The following is an 11,316-nucleotide window of genomic DNA, read 5'->3' on the forward strand; positions in this document are numbered from 1 at the left end:
CTCTCTCTCTCTCTCTCTCTCTCTCTCTCTCTCTCTCTCTCTCTTTCTCCCTGTCTTTCTCTTTCTCGCGGCACGTCGGAAGGTCAGATCGATATCGCACCTCCGTGTCAGTCGGTCAGACCACACGGGTCTAAGAGCGTCCATCCGCCGGTCTGGTCCAAACCCCGACGAGGAAAATCAAGCAGAACCACCGTCCCCATCCCCTCACCGCGCTCCGGAATCCCCCGCCGTCTCGCGGAGGACGCGCTCACGAGTGTCTCCGCCGGCTTTCCGCGGCTAGGTCGCCGTTGAGATCGAAAAAGAAGAAGAGCTCACGCAGAGAGACCCCGAGTGTTTCGATCAATAAGGAGATGCCCCGACAGCCCCTTGTGGGGGTCTTCACCTCTTTTTTAATTGTTATGAAAGATACACGCGCCGTGCACAAACCCTTGCCCTCTCGCCAAACCCCTTGCCCCCTTTGACCGCCCCCCGACCCCTCTGAAGTTGCACTGACTGTCTTTTATCGTACTCCTTCTCTATTATATTTGTATCAATCACACTGGCCTTGGACTCCTCCTATCTCGGCACGACACTATGCTACTACTACCTCTACTTCTACTACTACTACTACTTCTACTACTACTACTACTACTACCACTCAAAACTCCGATTGTTCGGCATACCGCAACCCCCGTAAAGTCGCAGCCAAAGTCGTTGTCCAAAAAAAGAATGGTAAGTCCCCGAGAGAGCCGACGACTTACTTGACGCCAGATTTTTTCTTTTTTCGAAGCGTGCCAAAAGTAACCCAACGGATTTTTCTTTTTGTATTACGATATATTTGTGATATATATCTTAATCTTAACTCTCTCTCTCTCTCTCTCTCTCTCACTCTCTCTCTTTCTCTTTTACTGTCTTACTCTCTTTCTCTTTCCTTTCTTTTTTGTCAGTGTTCTCTTGCGTTTCGTTTCCTTCCTGTCTTTTTGTTTCTTCCTTTCGTCGCGCGGATATGCTTCGTGACGCGTTCTGCTGAATTCAAGTACGTTCTCGTTGCATAAACGTAATATTTGTAGTAATGCGTCTCTCGTTCCTAGCCACGTAGATAGGCAGAAAGAAAAAGAAAAAAAGTAATGCACGGTCTCGCTACTGCAATTTCTTTATCATTACGTTAATTGGCATCTTGTCATCCGACATTTTAACGTCGGTACGATTATCTGTTCGCTGGTCTCAGTTACTGTTTCCTTTCTTTCTTTCAAAATCAGTACACTTGTGTATGTCGCCGCATTATCGATGTATCTGTTACAAACGAGCCCGGATCCAACGGCGCAAAATCGCACGCGCAAAAATCCCCCGCGCCGTCGCGCGGTGCACCGCCTGGGAAACGCTTTTCCAAGAGAGTCTCGGGGATAAATGTGTTCTCCGATCAAGAGCCGCTACATGTCGAAACTGGCATGTGCGCGCAACATCTCTTTCGACGGTAGCGCGACAGTAACAGTAGAACGACGTCGGCACGAACGTTCCACGCGGGAATATTATTTTCTCGTTTGTTCAGTTGATGTCTCTCTTCGTTCCTGTATATCTCTGTCTGTCTATCTGCCTATCTATATATATAAATATACTTACATATATTTCTTATCTTCTCTCGTCTCATCATCTCTCTTCTTTACTACTTCTACTTCCTTCAAACGTGCTGTATAGTCGTCCTCGGACTTTGGATTTTGAGCTAATATTAATCGCCCATTAATCGTCAGACAACACCTTAACGCAACGTTCTCTGTCACTCTGTCTTCTCGTTTCCTGCGTTTTACGAATCGACATCCGTTGTGTTTCACACATCGCCGCCTATGTACCCACACACACCTCCTGTCGTCCACTCACACGCAGAATTAACGCGGCAATCTCTCATCCCCTCGCCCCATTATCTCTCTCTCTCTCTTTCTCTCTCACTCATTCACTCACTCTCTCTCTCTCTCCCTTTTTGTTTCTCCGCGTCAACGTTTTGTCACATCCCCGTTAAGCATTCCCCGCCTGCTTTTCTTGCGCTTCTCGTCGACAATCGAACATACCACGAATCAATAGATGGTGTTGTACGAAAAACGCGTTACACAAAGCACCGAGTTCTTCCCCGTTCTCGGAACTGTTTTTCTTTTCCTTTTGTGCTAACCAAAAGAGTGAAAATAACTGTTCGTTGTCGCGTCGACGTGCCGAGAGTACCGGAATCAATCGAACCTGTCGCAAACTTATACGAGCGAAAGAGACCGCGAGATTCGGATTTCGCGGAGCGCTTTTCTCTCCGAACGCCTACGTGTGCTCGCGAATCCAAAATAACGTCACGCAAATGCGCACCGCGGAAAATACTCGGTCGTTTCTCCACACGCCTCCGAAGGTACCCGTCGTCTACAATAACAGCGGATTCGCGTGAATTTATGCCCGCCTCGAGAAGAGCTTCATAAAGCTCGGCGGATTAGTCAGGAAAGTTCGCTGAATATATACATCCCATTCGACCATTCATTCTCTTTCTATCTCACACTCTCTTTCTCTTTCTCTCTCTCTCTCTCTCTCTCTATCTATCTCTCTTTCTCTATATGTTTCCACCCTCAACCCTCTCGCCGGCCCCTCTCTGTCGCTCGTTCTGGGATTTAGCCGACGCATTTCCGCATTGCATTCGTTATAGCGCTCGCGACACGGTTTTACGACTTCGAGACCGTCCTCTCCTCCTTCTCCTCTCCCTCCTGCCCTCCTCCGTCTCCTCTTCTTCTTCTTCTTCTTCGTCCTCCTCTTACTCCTCCTGTCCCCAGCAGCACCGAAACCGCCCTCCCCCCGTCCCCACCTCGTTTGAGTTTCGCTCGTTTGACTTGAGTTCGGTTTATTTGCGCACTTTACGATGCAGCGCGAGATATCTCGCCCTTGTGTGGGTGTGCGCGTGTGGGAGTGTGCGAGTGCCGTGTGAAATGTATGTGCCGCTTGCCCGTTCTCTCTTTCTCTCTAACAACGTCCACAGCGAACCACTGGGCGTTCCACTAACAACGCTTCCGGTTTTACGAGCGCGACCGGCTGCACCACGGACCACGTCCGATATCGTCTCGTGTGAGATCTCGCCTTGCTCGCACCGATGGTGCAGCGCCGAGAGAGTGATCTCAAGGCCCATCGGTGGTGGTGCACCGCTTTGGATAGTCGAGGAACACACAATATCCGTCGGTTCGCGCGAAAACGCGGCCTGTGTATGCACGCAAGAGTGCTCTCGCCGCCAAGATGCCGGGGATTCACTTCTGCTCGAGCACGGCCGTATTTCAGAAGTGGTAAACGCGAGTTTAATTCAACGAATCTCCAGATAGCCAGCCATCCGTAATCGGAGAAAAATACATGCCGGTGGCAACCATACAAGTGATACAGCTTTGCACGAGTTCTGTGTATCTAGGAAATTACTATACATAGTTTGATCAACTATTCTGTAGTTATGTTGCGGCCGAAGCCGAGTGGTTACGCCCGAGAGGTTGTTAGCTCTCCTAATCATTCCGCTCTGGTTGCCATAACTACAAAATAATATTAAACTATTAAACTATATACATGGAGAGAATATTGTAGTTTTTCTTTCTCATATAAATCCTTTTCAATTTTACTGTGTTTCTAGCACTGCAAGAATAGACTGCTGATAAGGTCTATCTTGCTAAGGAACGTAGTAAATTTGATTAGATACAATAAATATTTTAATATTGCATTTCAGAGTTCCCAAAATATATAAATAGCATGTACTCTCTAAATTTTTTTTAAAAGAATCTAAATCAAAATGTGTGAAAAGTGCCAAGAGATCACAGGAATGAATGTTTCGCTTAAGCTTGGAGTGGATTTTGACTCCATATAAGCAAATGTTTCAATTGATTAGAGTGAATATGTGACAATGGAATACATTAAATTCACTCTTTAATTTCGAGTGAAAATATTCGCTCGATGATTCAGAATAAAGAATTCACTCTATATGAAAAATTATTCGAATTCTAGTAATTTTCTACGCTCTACTTCTCGAGTGAAATTTCACTCCAATTTCAAGAATGTAAAACAAAAAGAGAGTCAATTACTGCATAATGTCAGTCTATTCCTCTGTTAGTAATTTTTATTATAAAATTCTGTCCATGTATATATTGATTCTACATATACGGAAATTGTCTAGTTGCTATCATCGTGTCGTTTTCTTTGAGTGTAGAACCGATCATTGTCGACACCCTTTTTTCCTTTTTTTTTTATCGACAAGAAATGAAAAGTTTGCATATTCATCGTTCCACTCGAATAGACAATCTTATCAGGTTCATATAATGTTCATATTTATCACATAGAACAACGGAATAGAAATAGAAAGAATGATAACGTGTTCAAAACAATATGCCGTACAGAACGTAACACTGAAAATTTGAACGTAGGAAATTTGTAGCTGCATCGATATGACAGAAAAATTCATATCATTGCACGATGTAAATTTAATGGTCGATTCGATACAGTATATTCGTCTCACAAATGTAATAAAAAAAAAATTACGAAGTTTCCATCGTCGATTGTCTCACATCGTGATAATCATGAGTCTACCTGAGAATTCTTCATTAATCGATTTGTAAAGATTACATGCCTTATAAGTTCTCGCATGGATCAAGAAAATAGAAATACAAAGGTAATACAGAAAGAATGACGGCAAATTTGCTCAGAACAACATGTTATGCAGAATTTAACATGAAAATCAGAGTGCAACTTTTAGTAAATTTGTAACTGCACCAATATAACGAAAAATTTACATTTAGCTAAAAGTACAAAATGCACGGATTTAATCCTGGACATTCTTTTTTTTGGTCTTTAAATACAAATATTTAAACTCTTTAAACTTTATATAAAATATATACGAGCATTGAGTATATATACATACATTCCATGTTTTGAAAGTCCAAATATTCATATTTAAAGACAAAAACAATAAAAATATCGAGGACATTCTTTCAGGTATGTGTCTGAGTATTGGTATTTTCGCCTTATCGTGTATGATCTGAGTGAAATGATCGATTCAACATAGTACATTTGCTTCATAAATGAATGATAATGAAGTGAATGATGACTCATAATGAAAAAGATGGTAGAGTCTCCCTCTCATCGATTGTCTTACGTCGTGATATAATCACGAAAGTCTGTGAGGGCAGTGTAACAAAATCATTTCATCGGCTACCTGATCGAGATCGAGATTCTCGCGACAATTTCCGGTCAGCTCCGCGCGCGACACGAGTTCACCGTCGCAGGTTGCTGCGGATTTCTCCTCCCGCCGTACGTCGCTCTTTGCGTCTCTCTTCCGCGATGCTCCTCGAGCCGGAGCGAAAGAGGCTTTCGGTCCGAAGGAGGCTCCGGAACGGCCCGGGAAGCTGTACCGATCGATAGAACGCACCGAGTTCCGTGAGATAACGAGGGAAGGCCACGGAGCATCGATCAACCAGCCCCTTTTAAGCGCGGTTCCATCGGCATCTTTACCCTTTCGCACAACCCCGGCCGACTCGAGTCGCTCGTTCCTTCGTTCTCGCTGCATTGCGACGCGCACGGCGGAGAAAGATTCGTTGAATTAATCAGGATACATTAAACAGACTGCTTGGTGAGAAATGAACGAACCATTATTCCGGCCAAGATAACCAAACAAATTACGTTGCGTTTTCGGCTAAAGTAATCAGGCAGGTTTATACTGCAATTCTAGACAAAATCGTAAAGCTCGTAACTTCTCGTAAGCTCGTAAGAACTTACGGGCAGACGATTGATACGTAAGCTACGACTTTACGATTTTACTATTTACTCGTATATTTGCTTAGAATTGCAGCATTAGTTACAATAATCTAATTACATATATTCACATTTTTTACTAGAAATTTTATTACTTTTTTGCACTGAAAATTGTTTCTCAAGACGATGTACGATTATTTTTCGTGAAATTAGATCCGAATTAGATAGAAATTAATTTCGCCATTTAAATTGACTCAATGTCGTATTGTATTCGAAGAACTCGCGTCTCAACCGTAGTGGGATTCGAATTTGGGACCTCCGGATTATGAGTTATCTGTTATCGCGCTCTACACGCTTCTCCAATTGACAGACCAGTTATATATTGTCTATCTATGTCGTAACCACATCGTTGAGTCCCAGAATATTTGATTATACTAACTAGAAATTCTGTTTAGTTCTACCAGCAGTCGCTTAACCCTCTACTACCCACTGTGGCTCTGAAGTCAATCTAGTTTCATCATTTTTATTTCCAATATGAATGTTGTTCCTATCTTGACCGATATAACGTAAAATATGGCTGCCTTTTTTAGTATGTTGGCAGTAATAACTGTCGAACGTGATCTCAGAGTTACGAATCTATTTTGGGAAAATAAAAAATTAGAAAAGTGAAATATATTTCACCTTATATGTGTTGAGTATTTTAAACATCCATGTACATGAAAAATTCCTTAAACATGAGAAATTAATTTGGACAGTAGAGGGTTAATCAAACATGTCACGTTAATCCAGCCCACTCTTCTTTCGTAGGTAGTCATAATCAGACACGTGGACGTTATTAATGCATACACAGTAAACAAACCGCGAGCATTACAAGTAAATGTTTCGATTGCACACCGGAATATCTCATTGTAATAACCAGAAGGTCTGTTTATCTTCGCCAAAACCTGCTCAACCAAGCGTGTCACGTTAATTCAACCAGTTTATTTTTCTTCCATGCGGGGATGCACACGTGCATTACTTTAGCCAGAACGCACATACTCGCGACTTGCGATGTGTGAGTCGCGAATCTCGCAGTTTCGGACGAGGGGGGGAACGTCGCGTAGGATCAGGTCGGGTCGAAGAGAGAGCGGGTCTTGAAGTTTGTCTGAAGCTCTCGGCTGTCGCGGAATCGAGAGCTGTCATTATCGCGAATGTGATATTACAGGGATCGGCAAGCCGAGCGATGGAGTTTAGATCGGGTTCTGTATCGCGCGCGCGCGCAAGTTCTCCTCTAATATTTGCTCGTTGCAAATGAGACCGATGAGTCGATCGAAGGAGGATCTTCGCGATGTCTCGTCGCGAACGTTTGTTTTTTCTCAAGTCGTAGAGCGTAGGTAGGCAGCTTGGTAGGAATTGAAGAGGAAAGACCAATCGGCTTTTCCGAACGAAATAAGACTGTCCCGAACGGGATAAAGCTATTATTCAAAAGAAGAGAAAGAAAAAACGAAAGAAGGGGAGAAAATGCGCTCGATTTGGCGCCTCGCTCGTCTCGGATTTCTCACAGGGAGATTTACGCAACACAGACGGCGATTCACGGACGGATCTTATTGTTAAGGCATCCTCGATGTTAGACATTTCTCCGTGGAGCTCCCGTTTCCCCGACGGGGAGAGACGCGGAGCGGTAGAAACGAGACGTCCGGCAATAACGAGTTCAGTCGCAGAACAAAAAGGAAAGTACCGGGCGAGTCTCCGCGCAGGCTCATTTTTCACCTTTTCAGATGAACACCAGCTGCGACGTCGTGTCCGCTTTTCTTATACATATTTTCCATCCCTCTCTCCCCCGAGGCTCGGCTTTTGCGCCCCAGGTGAAAGCTCAGCGATCCCTCGTCTCGTTTTCGCCGACCACACCCTTTTTCTCTCGCCTTTTCTCTCTCTCTCTCTCTCTCCCCTTCCCCCCACTCTCTCTCTCTTTCTCTCTCTAACTTTCTTTTTTCTCTCTATATAACGACTACGATCGATAAAAATTCGACGCGCCCGAAATAAAATTCAAGCTACCCCCGGACTCTCCCCGAGTCAATTCCCACTTTTCAACCGAAAGTCCCACTCTATCTCTTTAATTGGCCAGCGCGAAGCGACTCCCGTCGCCGCGCCGCCTGTCGTGCGTTTCCATCGAGACGCGGAAAAACCCTCTGCCCTTGCTCTCATCTTATTTTTACACTCCATCGAGGCTTGTAATAAGCAAGCTATCGAACCGAATCATTTCTCCCGGCCTGTCTTCATCCCACGACAGTCGCGCGTCCTTGGATCGTCGTCGTCGTCGTCGTCGTCGTTCTCATCGTCTTCGTCATCGTTGTCGTTGTCGTTGTCGTCGTCGTCGTCGTCCTTTCGTCGTAACCCTCATCGTAGTCTTCGTCCGCTTCTCTCTCGTTCTCCCTGCTATCCTCGCTCTCGACACGATTTCTCGAGAACAATTTCGAGAAACGTGCCGCGCTCACGCTAATGCACACGATGCACCATTCTCGGGTGCGCAAAGCTGCCGGACACACTTTTCCACTCCACACAAAAATCATTCCGTTGACCGACGTCGGGCATTAACCTTTTTCTTTCTTTCTTCTCTCACTCACTCACTTTCTCTCTTTGTCTCTCTTATTCTTCTCTATATATATTATTATTTCAATTCTCTCCTTCATACACACCTCAAATTTCTCTCACTCTCTCTCCCCCCTCTCTCTCTCTCTTTCTCTCTCTATTTATCTCTATCTATCTATCTATCTCTCTTTCTCTCTCTCTCTCTCTCTTCCTCCTGTCTCTCACTCGCTGTCACTCTGATCTGTCTCTCTTTCCCTTTCTCCTTGGATCTGCTCGTTTGTTATCGTCTTTATGCTTGAGTTATTACCTCCTTGAGTTCTTTAAGTACGTGTATCCTTTACTTGATTCGGTTTCTCCGCCAGCCGCCGAGCGTATCTTTTGATTACCAGTTTTCTTTCGCGCATGCTAGTGTATATATTTAGTACCTCCTAGGATTAACCGAGTAAATTAGTATCTAATAATAACAATAATTGCGCGCAGAGGTCGCGAGAGGATCGCTCGCCAGTTTTCGTTGATGAATGAAGCGAATAACGAGCGAGCCACGGTGCCGTCCTGATCGCACCACAAGACCGCGATTGGCGGTGTCCTCGAACGATTTCGCGATTCCGACTTATTAATCGACTTCTTTTTTTCTCTTAAGCAGTTACTCCAGGAAACCCCTATGTAGCGGTGTTGCGCCACGCACAATGATAATCTCTTTTTCTCTATCTCTATCTCTTTCTCACACGCGATGGTTAACCATTTGTGTTACGTCAAGATTACTTTCGTTCTGTCTGTGCAGAGTAGTCTCGATTTTTTTCAAAACTTTCACGTCGAAATTACGAAGGACGAACGAATGATCCTTTTGAAGCTTCGTCTTTCATTTTTACGTATATATGTGCGGGATGTCTCACGCCAACCGCCAGTAATTGCAGTAGCAGATAGTAGACATCAAACCGAGACTAAAAGTCCTTTGCCATTTTTTTATACGAGCAATAGTTAGCGAGTTATTAATTAATAATTAGTTCGAATGCTTAGCACGCCCTAATCGGCGGAACAAACCAAAAATAATGGGAATTCACACCTCTTGAGGCCGGTTTTTCAATAGCAGTTTAAACTTAGATTCAAGTTTAAACTCTATTCTAACAATGCGTTTGTTTTGTTTAAACAGAGTTTAACTTTAAATCTAAGTTTAAACTATCATTGAAAAAAACCGGTTCTCAAACTAGCTTCGCTAATTTGATTATTAAGGAGAGCAATTAGAATATTGAATCAGATTTAGTGAGAGTTTCTTCCACCTCTTGAGGCCGGTTTTTCAATAGCAGTTTAAACTTAGATTCAAGTTTAAACTCTATTCTAACAATGCGTTTGTTTTGTTTAAACAGAGTTTAACTTTAAATCTAAGTTTAAACTATCATTGAAAAAAACCGGTTCTCAAACTAGCTTCGCTAATTTAATTATTAAGGGGAGCAATTAGAATATTGAATCAGATTTAGTGAGCTTCTTTTCTTCTTCCTTAATCAGAATAAGCTAGTCTACGAGGCGGGACTACGAATTTTTTCGGCGTGCGACGCTACTTGTGTTAAGCCAATTAGGGCAAAATATCAAACTTAATCAGTTAATAACTCGTTAACTATTGCTCGTATTAAAAAATGGCGAAAGACTTTTCATCTTGGTTTCACCTCTACTATCTGCCATTTCAATGTTTAACGGCTGATATGGGACGTCCTGTGTGTGTATATATATATATATATATATATATACAAAATTTGAAATAAGATCCGCGGATTACTTTTTCTTCACACATAGAATGGTCTTCCGAACCGGGACGAAGTAATCTTCGACAAAGTCGAGCTTTGCTGAGGGCGATCGTACATCTACGTGACTTCTGTCATCGCCAAAGACTTGAGCAATGTTCGATTAGAGTAATTTCCATCGTTTGGAATGTTTCGATAACGCACACGCAGCTTTAGAATACGTTTTAAGATTGATCTTTCCATGCGAATTGAGTATTCAATTGATTAATCAATTCCCTCTCTCTCTTTCTCTCTTTCTATCATCTTTTCTGTTATCTAAGACCGAGCAGTAGTTGTACGCTCGCTTTGACAGTTCGGCAATTTCGACGCAGGTCGATCATCCTTCTTACACACTAATCAACTGTATTTTCTATATTTCAGTATTACCGTATTCACGCCTTTGGTGACGAAATTGCGGGCATCCGTAATCGTTCACGCGAATTCCAGCGTCGGCCAAGTCGCTCGCGCAAAACGATTTACGCGCGTATCTCGAATCCGTTCCGCGTGCGCGGCGCGGCGCAATAAATTTTAATATGCGCGCTTGTGCGTCGCCTTAGTCGCGACGCTGCTGTAAATGCGTTTCCCGAGGGAATTTTCTCGTCGGCTCGCAGAATATACGGCACGGACGGTCCTTCATGATTCCCAGGAATTCGTTTTGTGATTACGCGCGAAAAGTGTCGGGGTAAATGTTACACCGCTCTCTCGCGCGCGAGGGAAGAATCACCGTCGTTCCCGCGCCCGAATACATTCTCCGTGAGGACGCGGGCGACTTTGCCGATTACTCGGAGCCTTCGATGGCGGATTCAGCCAATTAGCGAGTGACCTTCTCGAAGATCTCAGATCGAGAACGTTTCACGGAGGGCCTTGAATGTTCCCGCTCCTCTAATAACTGCCCAAATTTACGCGCGTTCCTCGCCGTCAATCCGACAATCCGCCATGGACAGACTCGCCTCTGACTCTGACTAATGACCAAGAGAAAGTAAAAAAACGGAAAAAAAGAAACAAAAAGAATTGATATAACGACAATAGAAATTGTCTAACGCACATGCTTGATTGAATGCCACTTACGCTGTGCACACATTTCTTCTTGTCTGTTCTATGTGTTGTTTTCTTTGCGCAACATTCTACAACCACCTCTTCGCAACCAACCACTACCATCACCAACTTACTACTACCACCACCAACCACCGACACCAACCAACCAATCAACCAATCAAACAACCATCCGCAAACCGTAAAAAAAAAAAAAAAAAAAAAA

The 11,316-nt window shown here is 43.7% G+C and overlaps 1 protein-coding gene across 5 annotated transcripts in view; it reads left to right on the top strand.

The window, feature by feature from the left end:
- The window catches only part of LOC116844145 (serine/threonine-protein phosphatase 2B catalytic subunit 2-like), a 299,053-nt gene that overhangs the window by 261,552 nt on the left and 26,185 nt on the right, over window positions 1-11,316 (top strand). For 2 of the 5 annotated variants that reach the window (XM_032815314.1, XM_032815310.1), the window contains exon 10: window positions 679-711. The exons of the other annotated variants lie outside the window; for them this stretch is intronic. In XM_032815314.1, coding sequence (XP_032671205.1) covers window positions 679-711 — 33 coding nt within the window. The remainder of the gene's footprint in view (window positions 1-678; window positions 712-11,316) is intronic. 5 annotated transcript variants of the gene reach the window in all.

The sequence above is a fragment of the Odontomachus brunneus genome, unplaced genomic scaffold (genome assembly GCF_010583005.1).
Source record: "Odontomachus brunneus isolate Ranch 3 - 2012 unplaced genomic scaffold, Obru_v1 Obru_scaffold_039, whole genome shotgun sequence".
Taxonomy (NCBI): Eukaryota; Metazoa; Arthropoda; class Insecta; order Hymenoptera; family Formicidae; genus Odontomachus; species Odontomachus brunneus.